This window comes from Scleropages formosus, chromosome 23 (genome assembly GCF_900964775.1).
Source record: "Scleropages formosus chromosome 23, fSclFor1.1, whole genome shotgun sequence".
NCBI lineage: Eukaryota > Metazoa > Chordata > Actinopteri > Osteoglossiformes > Osteoglossidae > Scleropages > Scleropages formosus.
Genome location: NC_041828.1, coordinates 11,683,981 through 11,711,210, shown reverse-complemented (window position 1 = coordinate 11,711,210; position 27,230 = coordinate 11,683,981). Strand labels below are relative to the sequence as shown.

Below are 27,230 nucleotides of genomic sequence, written 5' to 3'. Positions count from 1 at the left end.
TAAAAAAGACTTCAGTAGTAAAACACTTTAATTTTGTGCTTCTGTTGTTCATTAATTTCTGACAGTACATCTTCTGCATGCAGTACATTGTTATTGTCTGCTTTGTTTAAGCATTTATTGCCTTTTCTGCTTGTCTCTTGAAGAGAATTCCCCACACTCCCAACTTCACAGATTCATTAGATGAATTTGAAATATTGAGTCTGGAATTTATGTTGTGAAGTGAACCTAATTTGCTCTAATGTAGATTTCTTTTGTTAAAGTGTCATTGCAAATAAATTTTAAAGCATGCTTCAAGGTATTTTCCTGGCACCTCAGTGACAGATGATGAAACTTCTTGTTATGTCCGTTTGTGGCAGGTCACGCTGGGTGGCACCTTCATTGGTATTGGGCGGAAAACACCGGATTGTCAAGGGAACACAAAGTACTTCCGCTGCAAGTTCTGCAACTTCACTTACATTGGCAGCTCTTCCTCTGAGCTTGAGCAACACTTCCTGGCCACGCATCCCAACAAGATGAAGACACACCCTCCCTCAGCAACCCCAGACGCAAAGGTTTTGGACAAGAATGGGACTCCTGGCAGGGTGAGCTTCCTCTCTCGTGGGCCTGCTCATGTGGTTGAGCTGGGGAAGTGGCCCGACCGTGTGGCCGTCCGAGCAGAGGATGACTCCATTGCAGGTTACTCGGTCATCATCCAGCCTCTGGATTCTCCTGGTCAAAACTCTGGAGATAACGGTGGCGGGACGGCCACTGGCAGCACGGGGTACTACTGGTGTAAGTACTGCAGCTTCAGCTGCGAGGCATCCAGCTCGCTCTCTCTTCTAGAGCATTATGGGAAGAAGCATAGCCAGGCAGGCATCAGTGATGGTGTGGAGAGCCCTGGCCACGGTGATGAGGATCTGGCCTCAAAGAGGAAAGACCTCCTGAGCAAAGCTGGTGTGAGCGACCTGGAGACGGTGGTCACCAGCTACAACTGTCAGTTCTGTGACTTCCGTTATTCCATGAGCCACGGGGCAGATGTGATCGTGGTGGGACCCCTGCTGCGCCACTACCAGCAGGCTCACAGCATCCACAAGTGCACCATCAAGCATTGCCCCTTCTGCCCACGTGGCCTTTGCAGCCCAGAGAAGCACTTGGGGGAGATCTCTTTCCCCTTCGCTTGCCGCAAGGGCAGCTGCTCACACTGTGCCCTGCTGCAGCTGCAGCTTCCCCCTGCGGCCAGGCCCGCGGTCCAGCACCTGTGTGACCAGTGCCCCTTCGCCGACGTTGACATTGACGCTCTCCTCCAGCACTACGACAGCGCTCACAGCTCCCATGTGGTGCTTGAAGCGAAACCAGAGGAAGATGCTGCAGGAGCTGAAGCGGAGGCGAGTGCCACCCAAACCAGGGAGCACAGGGAGCATGCGTGTAGAAAGTGTGACTTTGTCACTGAGGTGGAAGAGGAGATCTTTCGTCACTACAGGTAACGATCCCTAGAAAATCCCTAGCGTGTTCTTATGTACGGACAGTTTGAGCCATAATGTGAACATTTTCAGCATGTAAATTTGGTAGGCCTTTTTTTTCCAAAGCAATGTACAAAGCAGAAGTGCATTTCACCACAAAGAGCTTTACATACAGCTACACGATTTTTGAAGCACAGTTAGGTTGATACCACAGTTTTTTGGAAGTATATATTACTCGAATAACTTCCTGTAAATTCACAATTAAGTCATATACAATGTTTAGTACTGTTTGCTTGGTCTATCACAAAATTCTTTCTCAAGCTTACCTACATTATCAAGTGAATTGCTTATGTAGCACAATGGCTTTGTGCCTGATATCCTGGCCAAGTGGCCTTTGTAATGACTAGGATAATATGACTTGATTACAGTTATAGCTCTGATGCTTTAATAGTAGAAAAAGTCTGCTTTACTGTAGCGGCCAGTTTGAATAAAGAAGGCAGTGTATAGTGACATCAGACCCTCTTGATCATATAGCATGTTTCATCAAAAGAAATGTATTTGGGCTCTGTGGAATAAAGTACAGAATGATTAAAAAAAGGTGTAACGTAAAGGGCATTTGTATGTTTCTTTTTTTTTAGCTTTGGGAAATGTGAGGTCTGGGGGTGGTTTAATATTGATGGCAGATCAAGAGCCCCCTGTCTGAGTTTGGCAGAAGGTTCAGCATAAGATGTGAAACTGACTCAGCTTAATGTTAATAAGAGGCTCACTTTGCATAAAAAAAATGTAAAATGGACTCCGGAGAAGTTGAGGACTTTTCAGTGAATAAATGTAGGGTGAATGATGTTACCTGTCAGAATTCAGGAAAAAAGGTATTTATTTTAGGCACCAAAGTTCCGGTTTCAGCAATGTCTTGACTTGTTCCATGGCAACAGCTTGTTTGTATTCTAAACTTTATGAATGATGTAAGTGTTGACCAAAATACTCAGTAGCTGAAGTGTCTCTGTTGTGCTTGCGTTCTTTTTGGAGCACATTTTTACTTAAATGACCAAGAAATAGAACAGAAGAGTCAAGTTGAGTTGACTTTTATATGTGATGCATCGTACTGTGTCTTAATGCACCTTAGTCCGAGTTAATATCTCAACTTTTCCCCACATACGTGGTTCAGTCAGTGAGTGCACTTTACATCGATATAAAGCGGGCTTGCTTACAACACGGTCAAGAGTCAGACCCCATCTTGTTTGTTTTGCTGTTATTTTTTTGAAAATTGGCAGTGCACAGGTTCTAAATACCGAAACAGCGTAACTTCCTTGTTTAAGGGGTGTTGCCATGCCGTTTCTGACTTGATTTTGTCTCAGCTGTCACTGTATGCAGTCAGAAATGGGTGAAAAGGATATAAGGCGCTTTCACATGTAACAGTCAAATATTATGCAGCCCTGCGTCTTCGTCATATCAGCTTTACTGTGTTTCTTCTTTTCTACTGAGAGCGATGAGGGCGTTTCTGTGCTTGATTCTCCTTCAGGAATGTGTGCCACCTTAGTGCGTCTGAGGTTTTTTCCCCCATTGTTACGCAAATGAGTCTGCGGTGTTTCGTGTTTCCTGATGTCACTCAGGAAGGCATCTGGCTGCTGCTTCATTTGTATAACATTGTACCCTGTGTTGCGCAGAAGCACATGAAAAGCAGGGCGGGGTCTGCACGATGTAACGTTACGCGTGCGCACAACACACAAGCATACACACGGAAGGATGTAATGCTCAACGTCCTTCATCGGTCCCGCCCGGGAGCTTTTATTTACACAGGTGGTGGAATCCGAGCGGGTCTGTTTCCAGCCCTGTTATCACGCTGACTGCTGAATAAGGAACTTTTTATGTTCTGGCACCATGCACCGACGCACGGAGGGGCGAGAGACTAGAAACTGAGAGCTGCCGTTGGCCCCTGAGGAAGCAGCCTTCCTGGGGGCGGTGGCAGCTCCTGGGAGCCTGGACACAAACCGCTCCGATTTGAAGCAGAGTAATAGGATTGCATGGGGATGGATTTATGGGATTGTCTGCGGGCCCCCTGGATGTGAACGGGCCCCGACAGTGTCGTCGTTACCTCCTGCTTTGCTGTGCTGGTTGACTAACCCTCCCCCCCAGCCAGTCTACCCGCTTCTCTTTCAGGTTGCTGAATGGTCGCAATAAATCAGACGCAGGGTGTTGGGTTGCAGGTGTCCATAACTGGTGCAGCCTGCAGGGACAAGGGGGGAATGCCCTGTTTGTATAAGGTGGCTCATCCACTGCCGTTGTCCTGCAGGTTTTTGCTGTCAGGGTCCTCAAAGCCAGGTGACATTTTGGCCTGAGGTGGTTTCACAGTGTGCGTGCCATTTACTGTCACTGCACTGATTCAGAGCTGCCCTTCCACTTTCTCCCAGCTGTTCAGCGTCCTCGCTTGCCTACACCTCAAAGACGGGACAAACAGGCACATGACCAGACCATTGCCTGCCCTCACGCGGGACCTCTTTGTTACTGTTTCGCGATGTGCTGTGATTTCCATTTCTTCCCTGACGTAAAATGGACACGTTTGACTTGCTGAGGCAATTCACGGGGCTCGAGGATGGTGGCCTGTCGGTAAATATTGGTGCTGAGCACATTTAGCAGCGCATGAGGAATTCTGCTTCAGACTACTGATTTGAACTGTTCAGTACTGTCGTTGACATACGTATGGGTCAAACGCAGGACGCGTTTCCAAACATCAATATTTACCATCAACATGAAAGTATGAATATAATCACCTGGAAGAAATTATCAGGATTGTGTGAAAGTCTTAAATGTGATCTCCAGCATTGTAATGACTATTCTGTATGTTGGAGGGGAAAAAGATGGAGCTTGTTCTGATGGTGTGTTTAAGCGCTCACAGCAGCTCCCGTTAACAGACACACAGCCACCTAATTTACTGGAAGAACCTCTGGTGACCAGACAGTGGGCGGATCGATGAACGCGGTTCAAGGCAGGTCTGCAGCGTATTGCTCCCGGCTGGTTCTCCTCCAAGTCTGTGTTCCTCCTTAGCACGTCTCCTCCGCTACTCGCCAGCTTCCCTCCACGACGACAGAGCTCGCGCTTGGTCTTCCACTAACCGCCCAGCATTCATTACTGCGGAAAAAGGCGCCGATCAGGGCAGATGTTAGCTGGCTGGCGACGCTCCGTCTCACCTTGGACATTGTGGAATTGTTCCACTCGATTGGCAGCCCTGTAGGTGGATGGATGTGCGCGTGTGTCAAAGTGTGTGCCACCTGACATCCGCATGTGAGGGAATTAATAGCACAGATTGTTGCATGTAACTTTTTGTCGTGGCACTTGGCCAAAGTCCACTGTTTCTGGGACTCTCATTTTCAGTTAAATACCATGCTAATATGTAATTTCTTCTTTCTTTGATGTTTCAGTTTTGATTACATGTCAAAAGTTGTTTTCTATACTGTGGATACTCCTCTTGCAGTTTTCTTGTTTTTTTTTTGTTTTTTTTTTTTTTTTGAACATGAAATCTCTGAACTTGTGGCTTCATCCAGTCAGTGTTGATATGAAGGAGAAGCCTCCGGCAGAATGAGCGTGGCTTGATCCCCACCCACGTCCATCTCCGAGCCACGGCAGTGAAACCAGTGTGAATGACAGATCCTGAAAACGGCCGTGGCCCACTTTTATGTTCAAAATAAACGTTTAAATTAGGCACATCAAAAATTCATTGTGCTGTTAGAAAATTGCTTTTAAGTTGTCTCCTGAAGAAAACAGATGCATGGAACAAATAAAAAAAAAAAAAAAAAAAAGCTTCTAACATCTGCTGCATCTTAAATTTTTTATATCCCTGTCCTGACGATTGCAGAATTAAGACCATTTAACCTTTTTGCCGAAACGTTTTTGCTGTTGGCTACTCCTTTTTCCTGTTCTAAGGTAGTGAAATTCAGTTTTGAAATACATGTGCACAAAAAAGAATTGTGTATATATACTGTACATGTGCTTGTGTGAATGTACTGATCAGTTTACATATGGATGAGGCCTTATTGTAAAAATAATGGTTCCACAATTGCAGCTTCTGCAGAAATATTTGCCTTCCCATTTGTGAGGTCAGCTGAAGTTGGGAAGCTTTTTTTTTGCATTCTCTGCTCTGATATTGGAGGGAAAAGAAAGGCCCTGTTTGTCTGCTGGTCTATAACACTAATGATAAGTGAAAGACTGCAGAGATGCCGTGACTTGCCCCTTCCAGGAAGCCCAGGTCCGCATCGCTCGCAGTAACTGTGCAATACACCACTAAAAATAACTGCTCTGTCTCAAGTTGCTCAGTTTCCACTCCTTCTCATGGAGTTGTAATTGAATTTGTATGTAATGATGTCTGTTTTCAGGCCAAAGCAGAGTTTTAATGTATTATGTCTGTAAGTGGAATGGCGTGTACACACAGAGGGTCGGTCCAAATGTAACCGACGAGCCATCTGCGTGGTGAGTGATGAAACCGATGCTGATATGTCCAGGGCTGGAGACTTGATGGCATGTGTGTTTGTATATGTGTGTGCTCAGGCATGCCTGTAGGTGGACTCAGTGTGGATGGCGATCTGTCAGCTGGTTGCAGCACATTGTGGAACTGCTAGGAGGGATTTGAGCTGGACGCTGCTTTGTGAACAAAATGTGCACGTCGCTGCTTCGACTTGTGCGTTGCTGAGAAACCCGTTTGGAGGCGCACACTGGCTGCCTACAGCAGTGCTGCACATCTCGCTTCTCCAAGGAGGTTGCTTTGATGCTGTTTCCTCCTTGGCTTGCGGTCCCAAGCCCTGGTTCTTACGGATTTAGGAGAACACTGTTAACTAGTGAAAAGTAATTTCTTCCTCCTGTAAAGAAATAGGAGTTGCAGAGTAATTGCAGTCAAATTGCGGAGCTGCTCCATTATGCCTGTTGTACCACCTCGCACCTGGGTCACCACAAGCTTGCCCATTGAAAAGGGACAGTGACATATTGCATCTCATAGGTCAGCACTTTGTAAGACAGCTGAAGAAAGTAACAGGCTTGTCTGCTGAACAAGCTCTACATCGCATTCACAAAGTGGAGTTCTCTGTCTATGAAACATCAATCAAGACTTCAGTCTGGTTGTTCTGGTGAACAGTTTCTTTTTTCAAAACTAAAAAAGGCCTCTAAGCTAATAAATATATTAGATATCTGACCAGCACCCTTGTGTACAGCATTAAATAAAGTTAATCGATCAATTCCATTAGTACCTGACTGCTTGAGTGTTCCCAGGGTGGATTGTGTTCCCTGCGTGCATGTCACAGGAATCATCTTTCATGGCTGTGACTTTACAACATCACAGTATGAAGTTTTCTTGCTTCTGAAAATGCACTTGTGCCTACATGTTTAGATGCATTTAAAAATGTGTTAAAATCATTAATAGGACTTGAATTTTTAAGGTTGTCTGCATGACATGAGGAATATTGATGACTTTAGATTTATAAGATGTGCAGCACATCTGTATTTAGCAGTGCTCAGCCAAACTCTCCTGACCTTTGGGATTTTGATTTCACAGTGATTTCTGAATGAGACATTTTTTAGAGTTGAATTGGAACAGCAGCCCCTCTGCCGTGGAAATTATTCTTTAATTCAGTGGAATTTGGGTGGCATTGTCCGACCCACCTTCTGTAATTGTCTTAAGTCTATCCGTCTAAAGCAAATCTCCAGTCTTCTAGCCTCTTGCATGAGATGTAAATGGGAGAAAATTCTAGCTTCGGTCCTGTGCAGGTTTCCATGCATACAAAGACACTAATACTGCGTTCTCTACACTATCGTGTAGCTAGAATTAGTTTGAAAAAGCACATTATGCTCACTGATATATGTTTATTTCAGAAGAATATTTTTCTTCTCCTGTTAGTTATGCAAGGCATGTCTCCAAGATTAGCGGTAAGCAATGTCAGTCATATTGAGGCCCTAGAAGATGTTTATTTACACACTATGTAAAATCTCGTTATAGTGTAGGTGTAGCTAAAATATTTTTAATATTGACATTTTGAAAAAATGTCAAACTCCAGTTTTTCATAAAAGTACTAAGTTACATGCAATGGACATTTGTCCTTCATGCTGAGTGTCTCAAACCTAGCATTGATAGTCTTAGGGTTATAATTAAAATGTGGAAGTTGTCTTTGCTCGTTTAGCAATGTGGAAGAGAAAATGACGCAAACCCCTGCCATGGCAGAATACTCAAGGCCCTTATTCTTGTGGTTACACACACGTCATGTCACATATCTGAGCAGTGCTGCTGGTACCAGTAAAAGAGCTGTGTTTGTGAAAGTCCTTCATATGTCTGCTTTACTAATGCATTCTGCTGGCATTTACTACATCTGATTTCAAGCGTCTGTCAACTGTGTCCTCAAGAGGGACTGGTGGCCAGACAGGGCTTTTTGGTTGCAGAGGCCTCTTCAAGGTGACATGACAGTTGCTTTACAAAAAAAAAAAAAAAAAAACACAATCCTTTGTTTCCTGGGACAGCTCTCTTAGCATCCTTATTCAATCCATTAGTCATTTATTTTTCTTTTTGTTTTGGTAGTTGACCTGAACTGTAATAAGTGAATTTCTAAGTCAAATAATATGATGGATTTCTCAGCTCAGTGTACCTGTTAGGTTGTTTAAGGAAAATCGCTAAAAATGTCTGTGTGCTCCTCAAGTTGAGTGTGAAGTAAGGCTTTGATGTACTGAATTCTATACCTATCGTGTGCACAAAATTGGTGTACTTCATAAGTGTGTCACGCATGTGTGTGTGGAACACATTTACCTGTTTTAAGACTGGAAGACAGACCACAGAAGTAACCGCCCACTTTTTCTCCCCCCCCAACAGGAGGGTCCACAGCTGCTGCCTGTGTCGCCACTGTAGCTTCACTGCCACCGACACCGCGGCCCTGCTGGAGCACTTCAACTCCGCGCACTGCCAGGACCCTCCCGACTCCTCCCCCTCCCCTGCCAATGGATGTGCTGCCCCCTCCAATGTCACCGTCAAAGAGGAGAGCAAAGGTGACCTGAAGCTGTACAGTCTGGTACCCCCCGAAGCCAGACCGGCGGAGCTGAGTGTCGGGGCAGAGGGTGTAAAACGGGAGGCGCTTGATGAGAAAGAGGTGCTCAGGGAGAAGTGCTGGGGGGAAGCGACAGGGGGCTTAGTGTGGGTCCCTAAAGACCGTGCGGTGGATATCCTGAGGGGCAGTCCATCACAGTACAGCCAGGGTGCGCTGGGCCTGCTCAACGCTGTGGCGGCCTCTCAGGAGCCTCAGCAGCAGAAGACCACCATGCTCAGGGATTCCCCCAGCCTGGTGTTTGGCTTGGGTGCAGACACTAAGGGCTTCCTGCAAGGGGCACATCCCAGCGCAGCAGACAAGTCCAACCAGCTGGCACAGCAGTATTCCTCCAACACGGACAGCAAGTCCAACAAGGAAGAGTCTCAGTCGCTTCTACGGGTAAGGAGCTGTCAGTGCCATTTTGTTCCTCGAGTTTAACATTGCACCAGTCCATTGAAGACGGGCACATTGTTTACTATTTATGTGCTATTTACTTTATCTTTTGATGGCAATTTGTTTTGGTGAGTAGAAGTACTGTTTTTTTATGGAAGATGTCGTATCTGAAGGTAACTTGAGTAACACGCAAGCCTTTCCCACTAGTGTTCACCTTATTAGCTGAGAGATGAGCATTTCAAACACCATCAGCATTTAGCATATCCAAAAGAATATGGTCTTTTCAAACTCATGTTCACTGTAGTCTTTGGGAGAGAGCCCTCTCAAATGGTCTTTCCTACCTGCACTCAGCATGTCCCCAGCATTGCCTTAATGAGGCTCAGCTGTGCTGTGGACATGGGTTGTTGAGGACTTTGCCAGTCTAAACCAGGTTTTGTGGTATTATTCCCAGTGTTCCTGGAGCTGAAGGCACGAATTTTCACATTTCACTGGTTATAGCCACGCTCAATGGAGAATCCTTGCGTTATGTGAATCACTGTATTTTGAAAGCTTTTGTCTTTATTTTGTCAGGAAGCCCTATTAAAAGATCGATGACCCTTCTGTGATGTTGACACCTGGATGTCTGATAGTTTGAGCTTCCTTTAGATATAGCAGGACCATTCTTGCAGGTGTCCTGTCAAAGTCCATTAGGAATTTGGACTCCCTGGACTTAGGCTGCGACAGTCAGCCACAATCCTTGTTAATGCGGATATTATACTGTAGAGTAACAGTAAACGAAACTGTTTGCCAGGTGCCTATTGGTTATATTTAGAGTCGTGAATGTTGCGTTGATGGTTTTGCAGTGTATGGGACTGGATTGCATCACTGGGAAAAAATTAAACCAACCATATCTGTCAGCTCCATCAGATCACTCAGGCTGTTGCTTGACCTCAGTTTGCCTTTACATTTATAGGATCTTCTGGTATGCACCTTTCACCTGCAGCGAAAGAGCACCAAGGTCTCCGTTTTTATTTTCCCTTTTTTTATTTTAATAGGTCATGGACGTACAGGTTAGCTGCCAAAGTTTGAGTGGGAGGAGGTACAAAGGGGTCAACAGAAATGAATATTTGTGTTCTCAATCAGATGGGAGGGAGTGTTCATACGGATCACGTGCAAGGGGTCATCAGATTAGGGTTTGGGATTTGCTGGTGGTTTCAGGTGCATTTTTATTTGCACTTGCATTTGTGCTTCTTTCTGTTTGTATTTGTGCTTCTTTCTGTTTGTATTTATGATGGAGAGACAAATATTCAGTTTTTGAATTCTAATGTCAGAATTTGGGAAGGAAAAGGAAATGCTTCACAACAACTCATGGTTTTAATTCCAATGGCTTATTTTGAAAAGTTTAACTTTGAAATGGCCATTTTGAAATTATTTAGTAGTGCTTATGTATTCTCTGACAAGCTGCTGATTTGGAGATTTATACAATTTCAGTGTTTCCTTCTTATGGAAAATCTATGTTGGTTCCCCATACAAAGCATCAGTAACAATTTCCCTTTATGTCTTCAATGTAAATCATAGTAATGCTGAAATTAGACTGGAAACACAAGACCGTGAGCGCTTGGACCTTTCTTTTCTCAAAGTACACTTCTGTGTGTTAAAGCCAAGTCGTCTGAGAGCAGCAGGTTTTTTTTGTGCAATATGCCACAGTCAAAGTCAGTGTGTGTCTATCAAAGAAGTCGCTTGCGTGCATTTTCTGTGCATCTGAGTTCTAAAGTTGTTGTAGGCATTTTTTCTTTCTGGTTCCCAGGCATTTTAGGGAGACACTGGCAAGCTTCGGGGACAGGCGTGGTCAAGTGTGTGGTTTAGTCATTATCTAAGGCGTGTCAGCCAGTGTGTGACGTTTGGGTGGGGGTGGAGGTTGTATTATAACCTTCAGGAAATGTTGAATCAGACTCTGAGACACTGCAGCTTATTAAGATACAGGCGGATTCTGATGGTTTCTATGTCCTTCGTCACAATATTTTTGAAGTTTCCAAGACTCAGCCTGTGAGTCACGGTGAGAAAATAATAAATAAATAAAAAGTAGGCAAAGCAGGGGAGAGGTCTACAGATAAACATGAAAGTCCAGTGTGCAATCTGCGGCTTTTGGATTCTTCATGCAAAGCTATTTCTCAGTTTCAGGCTACTAAACGTCAGCACGCCTTTCTGCGTTGGTTTTTTTTTTTTTTTTTTTTTGGTGTTCCTGTCTAACGTTTTAAAGGTTGTGGTTTGAATTTGCCGTGAGTCAGTGGATTCTCTGGGGCCTGTCTCCTCAAGCGCACAGAGAGTTCCTCATATAATGTAACAAATTCTACTTCTGGGCACAAGAAAAGTTTCACACACCCCCTGAGGAGAGTTCTTTAAAAGAATAATTTATGGACTTTTTTTATTTTCAGTGCACTTCAGTGATTTAAAAAAGAAAAAAAAAAAAAAAAATCCTTTCCCTTAATGCTGATTTTACGGTAATAGGTATTCCAGAAGCAAAGCATTGGGGGTTGGGGGTCTGGGCCTCTGTGACACTGTGTACAGATGTCAGAAGTCCCTGGGTCAGGGCACCCCCACTGATCACATGTTTAGTGAAGACTGCTGTAAAAATCCTGTTGCTGTTGGATTAAGGCGTGACCTTCTCATTGCCAGATGAGTAGGTTCCTCCAGGGCATCCTGTGTGTGGCTCACCTTCCGTCGTTCTCGCGTTCCTGGTCCTTCTGGAGAATAGACCCGGTGCGATGTCAGTTCGGGCACAGACACCATTGTTACTTGGAATCCATGCAGTTGGTAATTGCAAAATGACACCTGTACATCTGGAATCCTGTTGGCTGCTGCCTTTTGTGCTCAAAGTTTAAGTCAACTTTAGGTCATTTTTCTTTCCTGAACATGTTCAAATCGGTCGTAGAGACGGGTGTTTATCTTTGTTATTAAGAACATGTCTTTGTCATAGCTTTGTCTCATCCGGGGTGCTGTATCTTCTCTCTGGATCAGTGGACACATGGCAGCTCTCCAAATTATTTGGTTTCAGGCCTTATTAAAGTGAGCGTTTCACTGTGTTTATCATCAGGAATGCTCCCTGCCCATAGAGACATCCTTTGGGTTCGTAAAACAGGCTGCTTCAGTAGTTGTGTGCGTGTGTGTGTGCGTGCGCACGCATGCATGCATGCATGCACGTGTGTCTGTCTTATTTTTGGACCTCTTGTTTGTCTGAAATTGATCAGACATTTAATGCTGTGAGTGCCTTGAAAACACACCTAAAATGTGTTCGGGTGCTTTGTTTCAATTGTGCTTGTGTTCACTTTTGAAACTTTAGCAGAAGTTGGGGATTAGGGGATGCGGTGTGCAACGCTGAACTTTCAGGAATGAAGCAGGGAGGCGATGCAAATGTTTTTGAACCTTTAACAGAATCCTGCTCCAGGCCATTCTGCACACATTTTTGTTGGATTCTCCAGACAATTTCCTGCAAGCATAAAGGAAAATATCTGAACTGTCATTTGTGATAAATAATTCCTCTGTAAAATAAGGATAATCCAGAGGGGAGAAACTTGCAATGAAAGTGCAGCTCACAGACAGGAGGCATCGTAATCACTCGGCTCTCGCTCCACCTACTCACCTGAAAGATGGTTCTGCCGCCGAGTGTAGGTGTAGCTTTCTTTCTCGAGGTCAGCTGCGCTTAGCACCGACACCAAGGATTATTTGCACAGATATGCTAATGTTACTGTGAGCACCCATGTCTGGATGTTTGAGAGCGGAGTGAGATGAACTAGAATTGATTTTGTTTGCCTTCCAACCAACCTTATGTTTCAGGTGGTCCTGAACTTGTAACAGGGTTCTGTTCTGGCAACCACTTTGCAAGTCATGTTTATCAAGAGTCACAGATACGTAGCCTTGTACTATATTATGTAAACCATAAGGGTATATAAAAAAAGATAAAGAGACGTCAGTGCTCCCTTATATAGTAAGGATTTGCTATATTTTCTCACTTTTCAAAATTTTACACCGTTTTTATGCTTAAATATTGCTGTAGAATAATTATGCATAAATACAGTTGAGTGTTATATTTGCAATATACTCACTTTTTTGACTTACTATCCATTATTAAACAAAAATGATAGGAATTACAACAAAACATTTTGTGAATCAGAAATTGTGTTCTATTTTATAGACACACTAAACTGAGTATGACTGCTCTGCAGCAGCACAGCTTGCTGATGTCGTACGTCAGATGAAACGTTTGCAGGTAGATGTTATGACCGAATCAAACATAATCGGGTTTATGGGATGGCCGTCATAAGTCAGGGACGACCTCTGAACGTGTTTGTTGGGAACAGCTTGGAAGCAAACCTCCATTACTCACTTCATACCCTGTGTTTCTTACCTTCTGCCGCCTTGTTCTCCTGGTTGTGACCCATGTCCCTGATGGAGAGTTGCCCCCCACAGACTACTGTAGAGTTAAACATGGATGATTCCCAAGGTTTGACAGTAGTCCCCAGTAGCAGTATATTTGATCACCTTTGTATACAAGAGGGTTTTCCCTCCCTCCGCCCTGCAACAGCACCATCACCACCACCGCTCTTGATGCAAACTGTTCATTTAGATACCCCGACGAAGCTTCCTCCCCAGTGGTGGTGGTCTGGGGACCCATTGGAAATCTTGATAAAGTGCACTAGTCTGCTGGGTGGCAGTGCCCTTGGCCAGGGTTCAGCCTCTGTGTTTCTGTCAATGCTATCAAACTCTCTTTAACACCTACTCCTAGCAGCTACTTGTTCTTTTGCTGCTTTCTGAAAATGTCCTCATTTTTGCTTGTGTTACTAATGTAAAAATAAAGGGGGGAAAAAAAATCACTTTGTTCGCCGTGTAATTGTTTTGTTGCTTCTGCTTTTGTTACAGCTGCTCTGTTGCCTTCATTCTGCTGGGTCAGTGGTTTGGACATTGTCTGCTGCAAAATGGTTGCATCGCCCCAGGACCTCCAGCATGTCATGCGCCGCATGCTGTGCTTTGAGCGTGTCACAGTTCATACCATAATTGGGGCAGGAAAATAAGCAAATATTTATTTTAATATTGTTCTGATTTCACTTTTTTTTTTTTTTTATTTTTTTAAAAAGAAAAAAGAAAAAAAAAAAAAACAGACACATTGCAATGGAAAAAGACCCAGATGTAGAATGCACGCCTTCAGTATTCATCAGTTCATGGTCCAAGCGCATATGTCTCAGTGCTTCCCTGAGTTCACTCGAGTCCACATGCAGACAGCATGCTGCTGAGCAAAGGCGAGACTGCTGGGCTTTTCTCCTGCAGGAGATAATGAAGAAGCTGCTCGCTTGTTAGTCTGAGAGCTGCAGTGTAGCGAGAGGGATTTGGAGGCGTGCAGCACCTTGTTTTTTGACATTGCCAAAAGGAGTTCAACACTGATATTTAATTTAATGGCCTAACAAAAAGCCTGTAATGAGATCGAGCAATGTGTGTGGCGCCTGCTGTCAGGTGATGAAAAGACGGGCTTATATTGTGCTTATTTTGCGAGAGGAAATGGGGATTTTGAGCAAATAAACAAGAACCTGTTACTCGCCATTCAACGCACGCAGCTGCCTGCTGCAGAGGTCCGCTTTTGTATCTAGACCAAATTTTCTCATGGCTGGATTTAAATATTGATGATAGGAGGGCAGGTATATAGTTGTACTCCAGGAACATGTGACCCTTTAAACTTGAATTTTGGTAACTGAATGATTGGTAAAAAAAATAACTTTTTGTCAGATTTACAGTGTGACAATTGAATTAGCTTGTTCTTCGTGTTACACAAGGAATGATGCTGGGGAGGTACACAGCTTGGTGATTTGGGTGACATTCTGGCCTTTTACATTAACATTTAATTATTTTGCAGACATTTTTCTCCAAAGCGACTTCCAATGAACTCTATGTAGTGTTATGAGCTCACACGCTTTATTCACCGCAGTGACTTACACTGCTAGATACACTACTTACACTGGCTCACTCATCCATACATCAGTGGAACACACTCTCTCTCTGTCACTTATACACTATTGGTGAACCTGCACAGCATGTCTTTGGACTGTGGGAGGAAACCCACGCAGACACGGGGAGAACATACAAACTTCACACAGACTGAGCGGGGATTGAACCCACGTCCTCTCGCACCACCCAGGAGCTGTGAGACCGCAGCGCTACTTGCTGTGCCACCTTGCTCCCCCATCTTTTATTTATTTATTTATTAATTTTTTTAAACCTTCACTAACATGCTTTTAGAATGGACCGGGGCCTGTTGTTGCCACACAGTTGTGGAAATTGCGAGAATGCAAAGGGACAGGTGTGAAAGTGTGGCTTTCCTCCCTTCCACCCATCACATGTCTGTGGACCCAGGTCTCCTGGGACACAGCTGGCTTTCCCTGTGGGGGATGGCGGACCCCACCAAAGCCCAGCTGTTTGCTCACACACTCAGAATGGTAAGGAAAGGCAGTCTGCACCTTTCTAACCATCCTCACCCTTGTAACTTTTTCCATACCTCCTCCTGATGGATTGCCTTTCCAAGTACCAGTTTAATCCAGTTTCAGTTCCACCAGCATTTTGAGAGTAGTAAAAACAACAATTGGAAAACAAATTATGAATACAGATCTAAAGATTTTATAAATACATAGATAATAGGAAGAAAGTGAAAACATTTAAATGCATGTATTGTTAATGTAAACAAATATCATTTGAATACAACCATGCCTTTTGATAATACGATACGCCTTTCAAGATGGACTGCTGAGTTGGAACATTCGATGTTACCCATATGGAAAAGAGATTTTGCTTTTTTAAAGTAGATGTTCCTGCATATTTATTACAGTGGCTGAGAAAGGGCCTATCTGTCTGGACCTCTACCGCCTAACAGTGACCACATAAGCAGTCCTCTGCGGGCAGCCAGGTTTTTTTTTTTTTTTTTTTTTTTAATTTTACTGTCAGCCTTTTTCCACTTGCTAGGGTGTGGTACCCTAGTTTGCGTTTTGGAGGAAGGATATTTCTTCCTTTCTGTCGCTAACAACAAGGAGAGCCCAAAAATGATTGTCAGACATTTTATGATTATTAGGTAGAACTGTATTTGTTTATTTTTGTAATTTGGTTGACAGTAATTGGTAGTTGTGAAGCAATACTTACCCTGAAGTTTGTGAAGCTGTGGTCGGTTTCATGACCAAATGACCGAGGGGATGCTCTTTGGATTTAACACTTCTTAATATTCCCAGAATGTGAGATTTTTCAAACTCTGTCAAGAAGAATAAGAGTAAATGTAACTTAGTAAATATATGTGACTGTACATATGTAAAGGTGGATCTACATGTTCACACCGTCAGTCATAGTGGGGAAGATGTATCCTGTTTCAGTATCTGCTTTTCTGGTTATTTGCTACTGACTATATGCTAAATAACATATGAAGCTAATGTATAAAAATATTGGTGTTTCATGAGTTTTAGGAATAATGTATACAAATGTTACTTTCCATTTTCTGTCTGTATCACAAAAATATAATTACACATTTTACATTGAGGTATTTCAGGCATGCTTAGTCCATCAAATAATGGTGTACTTGTATATCCTGTATTTTTTGATTTTTTTGATGCTCCCTATTGTCGTCATCATCATCTGAAACCTCTTGTCCAATACGGGGTCGTGGGGAGCCGGAGTCTAACCCAGCAACACAGGGCGTAAGGCTAGAGGGGGAGGGGACACACCCAGGACGGGACGCCAGTCCGCCGCAAGGCACCCCAAGCGGGTCTCGAACCCCAGACCCACTGGAAAGCAGGACCCAGTCCAACCCACTGCACCACCGTGCCCCCCCTCTCCCTATTGTTGAGTGTGGAAATCAATAGACAAGCGTCTGAAAGTGGAGCACCTTGGCAACGGCACACGCAGTTCAACAAAGTGGTGCGAGATGGCCCATCCCATGCTGGCAAACTGTAACCTGGGTCTCGGCAAACTTCCATTCGAGGGGTATGAACGGAACGCCAGCACGTTTGTTTTATTATATGTTGAACAAAATGTTCCTGCCAGCGGGTGAGAACTTGAGTGTAAAAAAGGGTCAACAAAGAGGTACACAGTGGTGGGCTAGATCCTGCAATTTTGAGATTAGCTCCAAGGCCCTTCAATGAGTTGGTACTTGAGTTAAATTAGCATTGCCCCCCCCCCCCCCTTTTTTTTTTTTTTTTTGCGGGGGGACAATGACACTGTAAGGGGCTTCGCCGTCTCTCTTCACCTGATGACACCTAGGCCGCCATTTCAGAATTGTTTTCAATGACATCTAAACATCTTTGCCATATATTAATCATTCATCCAATCATCCCATTTTGTTCATCAAAAGGAGGTTGAATACACGCATGTTGTGTGATTAGAGTTTTTTTACCAAGATAACTGTTCACTATTCTTTGGTCAGTTTACCTAAGTGAGGAATATGGGGATTTTTTTTTTTTTTATATATATATAAAATAATGTAAATGAATTACGCCTCAGTAAGACTGCAGCAAACAACATGTCTGCTCTAGGCTGGTCTGAAATTACATTTGTGGAATTTGCCATAGTTTACACTTCAGCATGCAGCTTCTAGTTATGTTTAATAATGCAAACTGTGAATTTTGAATAGCTGTCTTGCTTTGTCTAAGTAGTGTTGCATTGTAGCTGCTTTTGGTGTGTAAACCTAGTGGCTTTTCTAGCCACCGTTGCTGCCGAGGTCATAAACAGTGTTCCTCAGTAGGATTTGCTGCAATTAAACGCAACGCAACTTACAAGGTTCATTTTTCTTAGTGCATCAAGTGATAGTAACTGCGGTTCCCCTTTCTAGATGCAAAACAGCATACCACATATGACAAATTTTGCAAAAAAAAAAAGCATATGTATCCAGTTGAATATATTGTTTTTTCGCACAGACTGTCTCAGGAGGAGCCAAGACAGACAGGCATTTCGGCTGGTAGTGTTTTTTTCGCGATATACGTATATGCCCCATAGGTGTCATCATGAGCAGAAAGGTTAATTAACCAAAGGTAGGTTAATTAACCCTAGTCATCTTCCCAGTGAGGAATTTGGGTAAGTTGAGTTCCCTAGCTTCCACGCTGCAGATGGCCAGGGTGGCATGGTGGGAATAGGGAGCCACATACTTGCTTTGAGGCACGCAGAAATTCACCAGCTTGACTGCGAGGAGGTCCTAGTAACTCCAGCTTCATTTTTTTTCTCCTCTTGGTGTTCCCTTTATCTGCTGCATTGTTGGAAATCCTAAGGTGCTGATGAGCCTTTGTTCAGAGTGAGTTATTAATTATTTACATTTTATTTAGATTTTGATTGAAGCTGTCATGCTGTTTAAAATGTTTTGAGAACTTGTCGTCATTGTTTAATTGCCTTAAAGCAAATAATCTGAACAGTTTGGGGATACATTGTTTTGAGTTTAGATCTCTGCCCCAGTTCTCAATTGTTATACTTCTAAGAAAGATAAAAAATTAAATGATTCATTAAAGTTGTATTATGGAGGGAACACATAAAATGCCTCCTTTTCGCTACTAGTGTAGTTATTCATAGATTTATAGTAATTTACAGGATTTTTTTTCTTAAATATTTTGTTGTCGAACATGACTGAATCGTGTGACACATTCAGTCAAAATATCAGTCAGCCGTGAGTCACAAGCTCAGCGAGACTGTGCACCAATGTACTATGTAGCACGTAAGGACCAGGCCTGCCGACCCTTGTTCTAGAAGGATCCTTGTACCATTTTGACAATCATTAACTTAATGTCTTTAACTAATTCCACCGAATAAAGTTTTGTTTTTCAAAAACTTTAGTTGAATGAAATTTCTGCTTTGAGAATTTTGGATCCAATCACATCGCTCTTAAGAGATTCACATCATGAACAGTTTTCAGCGGTTCGCTGTAAGACCTGTCACAGGTTTTCCTTAGTGTAAGTTGGTCGAGCTGCTTTTGAAAATGTTTTTCATTGCTCCTCCTTTTAGCCTGGTGTACAAACACAAATGGGGTCAATTTAGTATTTTAAGGTCTAGATTGCTCGCGCACAGACGCACACGCATTTTGAGCCGTTTGGCTTTTGCTATTGAAATATGTTTAGAATGTCTATGTCGCTGCGTAACTATATGCATATGGATGTTTATATTAGTAACTGGTTTCCTGCATCTGTCAGGTTTTTATTTTTCATTACCCAGCTCCTGCAAGTTTTTGTTCCCCCCACCTATGATAATTAAACGGCATCAATACAGATCAGAAGATTCTAAACGTCTACCGTGGCTGGATCTAATTACCTCGACATTTGTAATATCATGCGAACCTGGTTGGCCTTGTACCTAGCTCCTGCCCAGCAGGACTTTGTTTCCTGTGCGGGCCTCTCTCAGCAGGCCTCTGTGTGGTGATGCGGCCTCCTGGAGTACACGCGGCTATGTTCGGCACGGCTCTTACACAGCTGAACTCGATGAGCCTCGACTGCTTAAGCCTCAAGCTGCATTCCTGTGTGCAAATGACAGTGGACTCCAAAAAAAATGTTTTCATTTGATCGTTTTTACCACATACTGTGATGGTTTTAATTTGTTCTTCCCTGATTACCCCCACCCGGCTAGCAAAATTCAGCAGACTTGCTTTGTTTGATATCGTTCTTTTTTTTTTTTCCCCCTTTTTGATCAATAAAGCCTTTGTATAATTTTCAGGGGAAACAATGAAATAGAACCAAAAGACACAAAGGAACCCAATAGGAATTGGTTTTTTGGATGGGTGGTCATTGTAATAAAGTGGATGCCTGAGGTTTGATTTGTTCATTTGGGTGCCGAGTTGTGAAGGCTTAGGGAACTGTTGAATTGTTGAATCTTAGAAGGAAGCTGACATTGGCAAACACAAATTTAAGCCTCTGGGCTTAGCCTTTTCCCAGGATAGCCATGTCTCTTAATCACTGAGGACTGCTATTTTTAATGTCCATCCAAATCTGGATGGACTGTTTTTCTTTAGCGCCAAAGTCAGGTTTAATAAGATGTACATGGAAGAAGACTTGGCCTTAAGTTAATCTTTTTGACCCACTGCCTTTTCCGATGTTTTGTGCTGATGTCGCACAATGGCTTAAAGTCCTGTGTGGTACTCTTCCCTCCATTCAGGAACTGAGTCACCATTTAAAGAGGTGCTAAACAGCATTTAAAATAAAGTGGGGGAGGGTGGTTTGCCAGAAGTGGTCAAATTGGTCCCCTCATAACAGTGAATATAGGTGCGATGGTGGCGTACCTCTTACCGTGCCCTTTCTCCTCCAGGACTCTTTGATCAGCCATCGGTGTGCCCATCTCCCTCTGGTTTGAGCAGATCTCATTTAAGTTGATCAATTCTCCTTGAGTATGAAAGCACCAAGAGGCCAGATCGGCCCACAGCTTAAATTCCGACTGGTGGCAGAACTCTACGCATACCATTCCTTAGTAATATGTCTGTACTTGAATAAATGGATTAAGGCTAGCAGGCTGCTACATGCTCTTTTTTCCTAAGCAGTACCATCCCCTCTCTGGTACAACAATTCTGCCAGTGAGGAAGAGAATCTAAAATTTGGTTTTGTTTTACTACATGCATTAATATGCCAGTGTAGTTGTGCTGGTCATAATGGGAAAATCGTGGCCTTTGGTCTTGAAGTGAACAGTGGCAAGCGGTGAGCTGATGTAGGGGGTATGCTTGCTATTGTCCGTTTTGGTGCATCCTGCAGACCTGCTTGAGTCTGTCAGCAAAGCATCTGTCTTCTGTGGGGCGGTACTTCTGAAGGGCTTCAGTGTAGAAAAAGTGGAGGAGTCACATGGACTTGTCCATGTGAAACTGATGGACCTGCTGCTGAAGAGCGGAGACAGGATGGAAAACTTTCCTCCGCAACCTGCAGCTGAATTTCATAACAAAGTGCCACATTTTATGGGCAGCAAAAAAAAGAGGGGAAAAAAATGTTCAGTAGCCACCCCTGTCTGCTGCTTTGCCTTGGGACGACGACAGTGACCTCACTGGCTGGTTTGACTGAGGAGGAGGTTCTGTACAGTGAGCAGTTTTAAAATATTTCCTGGACATGTTTGTTTATTTTTGTCTGTTAAATGATGGGAAATGTGACTGGTGCAGTCGCCGACCAACACCCATGACCGGCTGGCAAATGACGGCCGCTGTGGCGGACAGCCTGCCAAGGGCGCAGCGTTAGAGGGCTGCATGGGTGGCGGGATGGAAAAGATCCTTCACAAGGACTCTTTGTCAGGTGGTGACTTAGCCCTGCTTGAGCTTGGGCCCGTTTCCTGTGACCAGTCCTGGTTCTGCCCAAACTCGTAATGCTCTGTTATGTGCTTAAAATCCCAATGAGTGGTTGGAGGTAATAAACCGTACCTTGGCACACCCGTCTCTTTGTCTATTCCTCGTTCCGTCTCTAATTGAGTCTACTTGCGGCTTGCAAGATTTTCATTTAAATTCAATTAGCTTCAAATCCAGCACCAAATTACTGTATAAAAAATGGTTCCAGGCACATAGGTGACACTGATATTAAACTTTGCATTGTGTCTAAAGTTGGGCAGCTTTCTAAGGACAATTAAAGTAAGGCATGCTTTGGGTCACAAGATGCCATAGCAGAATAAGAGCTATGACCTTAGTGTTCCAGACTTTGTTCTAATTTCTGGTTCTTTTGAACTGTGGTTATTTATGTACTGTAATTACACGTCACTGTTTTGAGGGGAATGAAATTCTTCCAATTTAATTGGCACAACATTGCTGCCCTTAGTGTGCAATTATTTAGGCCTCTTTCATTCATGTCCTCTTGTTGACGTGGCTCAATGTTAATTGTGTTGAAACTTAGGAGATTATGGAAATGTAAATATTGGTCAATGTTTTGGCATTATGGGTCTGAGTTATGCACACTGCTTGCTTTGTTTCCTGTCGGGACAGAACGACTGAATGGCCCAGTGGTCTGTAGTCACCGTGTCCCACGTTCCCAGTGCCTGAGGCTTGGTCACTCCCAAACCGTGTCGTTTCCAGCTCTTCAAAGAGCAATGTGTCATTCACGCAGTCAATTCATCTTCCCTAATGGATTAAAATGGTGGAGCTGGAAGTTTTTAGCTCTTTTAACAAGGTTGAAAAATCCTGTTTTCATGGCTTTCTCATTTTCTCGATGAAGCCCCATTTGTTAAATGATTCCGTGTAGATGTTAATAATTGAATGAGTGCAGTGGGTAGGTGGTGCTTGAGCTGTGGTTGCACAGTCTCACTTTTGAAAGCTTCTTTTGAAAAAGTTTGTTTTGTTGGCAGTTACATTTGCCCCTTCCATAAACAGACTGGTGGCCCTAAAAATTGGAGCTAACTAACCCAAACTTAGTTATTTGAGTTGGAAATTTTAGGAGGAAAATCATTTTCCCCTTGCAACTTAAGCATTTATTTTAAAGAAAATTATTTTTCTTTCCTCTAACAAAGACTGTTTGCTCTATGGTAAAAGTACAGCGGCTGCTGCAGTTAGCTGTGAAAGTCCTCCTTCTATTCCACGCTGCACAAGTCATTGCCCTGACTGCAATATAACCAGCCCATCGTGTTTTTTTTCCTTTTTTTCCCCCCGCTTCCTCCTTCACGTTTGTCGGGCTTGTATTTAACTTCTTACTTTCTGCTGTCAAGTAGGTGGAGTGTGAGTCTATAGTTCCGCAGACCAGAAAACAGGCTTGCGTGTAGATGAGTAGTTGTATTCAGTGCCCAATTGCAAATGAACATCTGGACGGCATATTGGTTCCATGTGTGAAAATGAGATCAGCCCAAATAATGACCAGATTCAATCAGGCCTTAACATAGGAGTAATGCACACTGGTCTTGATTTGTTAGACAGCTGAAATTGGCAGCACCTTACATAATTAGGGAGCAGTTGGCCGAGATTAGACGAGTCTCGGACCTTGACCAATCATTAATTTGGACCTCCCTCCCCCTTTTACCCCCCCCCCATCCAGATACTTTGTAAAGCAATATCAGCTGCAAGCTATTTGTCAGGACCTCCTCTTATACCAGGCTTAATTGTTTTAGACAAACAAGCAAGCTTGTGGCCTAGTCGTTTTATACAGGAAGACATGAATTCTTTGATCCATACAATATTCCTTAGCAGAGCCTTGGAGCTATTTACTGAGGAGATTTATTCACAGGCAGACAGTGGAACAACTGTTCCTGCTTGAAACCCAGTTCAGTTTGCAAGGTTTTTCTGCCGCTTGAGAGGAAGCAAACCCCAAAACAGTTTACTGTGGTTTCAGAATGCTGATTAAATGCGATTTCAGGAATTGACAAGGCCAATGTTTTCAGTATGTGTTTTTCAAGGGGCACGGAACAGACATTAATATAAACACCTATCTATTTTGAAAGGGCTTGCTCTTTTCTAGCTGAATGTATGATGTTTAAGTCCACACTGTTGATGGAAAGAATAATTGCCTGCTCTGAATGTATGTGCTGATGTTAGCATAGAATTAGCCTGGCTTCTCTTGGCAGTTGGTCCTTATTGAGGGTGAAATATGATTTTGCTCATAAATTTGTCATAAGACGAATAGAAAAAAAGTCCTTTCGTCCACAGATTTCACAAGTAGCAGTGTAGTATTTGCAACGACAGACAGTGGGTGGTCTCGCTACTCAAAGGCTGTAGTGTTAACCATTGGCGATATCAAGCCTGTGTTGGAGGAGTGTAATGCTGGTTTCTAATTTGCAGCTGGCCAAGAGTGAATAGTGCAGTTCTGCTCAAGGTTTGCAGACTGCAATGTTTGCCGTTCTGTTTAAGGCATTTTGACTGCCGTGCTGACTGCTGTCTGAACTTGGCTGCTACAGATTGTCGAGTAAGCTCAGAAGTTGTTGTTGATGATCAGTTATTGACCTTTGGTCTGTGCAGATTGGCACCATGCCTGAAGAAGCCTGACATCACTTTTTTGGAAAATGCTGCACTGCTTTGACATTTCTCTTTTTGCTAAAAGTTTAAGCCTTTTATCCTTTGCTGTTCTAGGCCACACCTTCGTCCACAACCTTCATCCTTGATTTCCCTCACCCCCAAGTGTATACATGTTTTTTTTTTTTTTTTTTTTTTTTTTTTTCTTCCCCCCTCTTTAATTTTTTGGTCTGCTATGGCTCATGTCTTTTGGTTCAGCATCTCTAAATTTGCGTGTATTGTTCACTTTCTGCTTTTTTTGGCACGGAGCCTTGAAAAAGAAGGAAAAGCAGCTTTGTTATTGTTATGAAAAGATGTTTTTTGAGGAGGAATGTGTGCATTAGCCGTAGACTATGTCCTATTTAGCGGCTTAGCTGTGAGGCGATTGGCTCCCAGCTGATCCGAACCCAGTGTTTTGTTTTGTAACTCCATGGGAGAAGAGGCGTCCATACAGGGACGAGGGAATTTATTGGTGCTGCCATAGAAACCTAGGCCGTCCGTGACACTGCCGTCCCTGTGAGTGAGGCCGCGTCGCCGCGACACGAGGGGCACCTGGGCTTCGTTACCCACGCCGCTAGCAGCCTCGAGATGCGCCTTCCAGCTCTTTGTCTGAAGCAAATAACGAGAATAAGCAGGAGCAAACGAGACGCACATGGCATGTGTTTGTGATTTGCTGCACATAAAAGAAAGTTTGACATTTTTTACACAACGTTTTATTGTGTCTGAAACATGGCATGTTAAACGCATTAAATGTGAGCTTTACACTGACAGAGAAGTTTTGTTCAGATGCATCTACTTGTGTCCTCAACAGCCACACAGCTCATTGAGCGTCTGCTGGAGAAAACGACTCATTTGTCACTTTGCGGTTTCTCGTTGCTTTATTTGGCTGATATGAGTTTTTATGGTCAAGAATGGTCAGTTTTCAGTTGTATTCCTAAATGTGTAAACCTACCTATTGTGTGGCAGTAGCCGTCAGTGTTGTTCCTTTTCCAAAGAGAAGTGAAATGCAAATTTTAAATAGGTAGTCAGTGTCAGCATGTATTATAGAGAGACAGTTTTTGAGTCATAAATGACATTAGTATGTGTAATTTAGTGATGTTTATTACCTGATAGGGTAATTTGTAGGTTTCATTGAAATTGTGCCGTTTGGTTACATTACTCTGCCTCGTGAAAATTGAAGAATTGTGGGGGGGCTGAGAAACAGCAGGGATGTAGACCATGTGGTGCCAATTGCTCTCCAACAAACAGATTAAAGGTCTGCTGACAGAATAAAGCAGTGATAATGAATGTGGTTTCATTGGTCATACCCTATGGTAGAGGTATTGTGAAATCCAGAGAAAAACAATATGTTGGAATGACCGACGTCGCGCTGCCATGTCTAGCCAAAACCAGAAGTTTTGAAAAGCTTGTAAAAGTCATTCCCAAACAAATGGGCACTGATTCCTCTACATTCTTTTAGGCTGTCATGTTGACTTGGAGAGTGCAAAGGTTCTAAACATGGTACTAATTTTCATTTTTATTAAATCCTATTTCGGCACATGTATGTTTTTACAAACAGGTTATTAATCGCAGCAGATGTTGTGCTTTCTCGTTATTCATAACGTTTGACTTACAGGTCAGGGCTACTGCAAACAGTGTGTACGCCAAGTGGGTGGAACAATCGTTCAAGTTTCTGGTTGCTCGTTTCTGGTTACTCATTGGCTTTTTTTTACACTAGTAAAACCCCAGTTCCCCCTTTCATAGTCTCTTATATTTTTAAAGGAAAAATATTAATCGTGTTCAGTAAGCAGTTGATACGTAATGTTTAATTGGAAATGTTAAACAGTTATAGACTTACTGAAAAGGAAAAACGTAACATGACTAAATAAAAAATGGTTTTGGATACATTTTTTTTTTTTTTTTTTAAATCAAAAAAGGATTGAAGATTAGGAAGCTCCCTACTGTCTGTGAGTTGCTGTCATTTTCTGGTCACGTCTTTCAGCTACTTACACTCTTGCCAACCGTACATCCTGCATGCTGTTCTGACCAGGTCCCAGTTTGGAATCCCTTACTACAGCTAACAGGTTGTTGTTGTTCAAATCTTTTAGCAGCACAGATTACATTGCTCCCTAATGCCCCAGGATTAAAATGTATGCCAGATAAATAATGGAAGTCATGACAACAGGGGAAAACCATGTGATCTTTGATTTGGACCTCCATCTGAGGGCGTCCTGTCCTGTCCACCAGAGCAATGATTTGCTAATAAGGAGTTTTCCATAGGAAAACAAATGGGGTCGGATGCTGACGTCAACGGCAGACTGGGGCATTAACCCGGGGGTTTCACTGCATGTTTGCTATATCTGTCTGTCGATATCAAGAAATGCATATTTTCTTAAAGAGGCCAAGTAAATTAAGAGATTATATCTAATCCGATCTAGATTGCATTCGGACTTTATTTAAGATGCATCTATGTTTCATTATCTCTCCCCCTCCTCCGGAAGAAATAATTCATATCTCCATGGCTTAGTGGGCCAGAAGAGGCAAATTACTTTAGGAGAAGTGCGGTGCTTTTCTCTGCCAAGGTGGCACTGGATGCATGCGCACTTGGCTATGTGAGCCAGGGCCCTGGGTGCTGCTCCTCTTGGCCGAGCAATGCTTGTGCGTCAAAGATTAGAGTACGATGGTGCTAGAAATCCAAGGGCACAGATGTGCATAAGGATTTTAAGTTAATGGAACTGTGGTAATTCCAGCAGGGGAAAAAAAAAAATGGAGTGGACTAAAAAGTGGAGGAATTGGGCTTCTCCCAGAATAAGCATTGTTTGTGTTGGCGGGTAGTAGTGGGGGGAATCAACCGTGGTGGTCTGCCAGGTTTCTTTTTCTTTCAAGACTTTAGTCCAGAATCAATAAAGGAAGCCCCGATAATGAATTCTGTTAAGAAGGAGCAAACCATGCTACATAAGGATTGACTCCCCCCTCCATCTCTCCTGTATGAGTTTTTTTTAAATATTAAAACATACTGTTCTGTTATGGCTTTCATTTATTCATCAAGTCTGGTTTAATGCTGCATTTGTATTTCATAATTATTTGACGTGCCTTGGTTCTTAGTTCCTAAGGATCCTCTGGGATATAACTAAAAATTCAATTATATTATGTGCTTTCGAGCAGGAAATCTGTGCAGAAGTAAAGATTACGGATGGTCTGAGAATATGTGGGAAAGACCACATGGTCAGATGAATAAATAAAGGAAATTAAGCAATGCTGTAGTCTTAGGCTCACTAAGGAATGAAGTTTTCACTGGTGGGTATGTCCCTTGACACTAAGTCGTGACTTCATGGAACAAGACTGCACTCCCCTCTTACAGGTTGATTAGTAATTTTGGCAGCAGTCATGCTAGCTGAAAAGGGGACTGTAAGACTTTTACAAGTCCCTTGATATTAGTTAGAAGTCATGCTACCCTTTGTCAGC

General features: G+C 43.1%; 1 protein-coding gene across 3 annotated transcripts in view; it reads left to right on the top strand.

The window, feature by feature from the left end:
• trps1 (trichorhinophalangeal syndrome I) overlaps positions 1-27,230 on the top strand; it is a 91,504-nt gene that overhangs the window by 30,881 nt on the left and 33,393 nt on the right. For all 3 annotated transcript variants that reach the window (XM_018731955.2, XM_018731957.2, XM_018731956.2), the window contains exons 3-4: positions 357-1,459; positions 8,278-8,887. In XM_018731955.2, the coding sequence (XP_018587471.1) occupies positions 357-1,459; positions 8,278-8,887 (1,713 nt within the window). The remainder of the gene's footprint in view (positions 1-356; positions 1,460-8,277; positions 8,888-27,230) is intronic.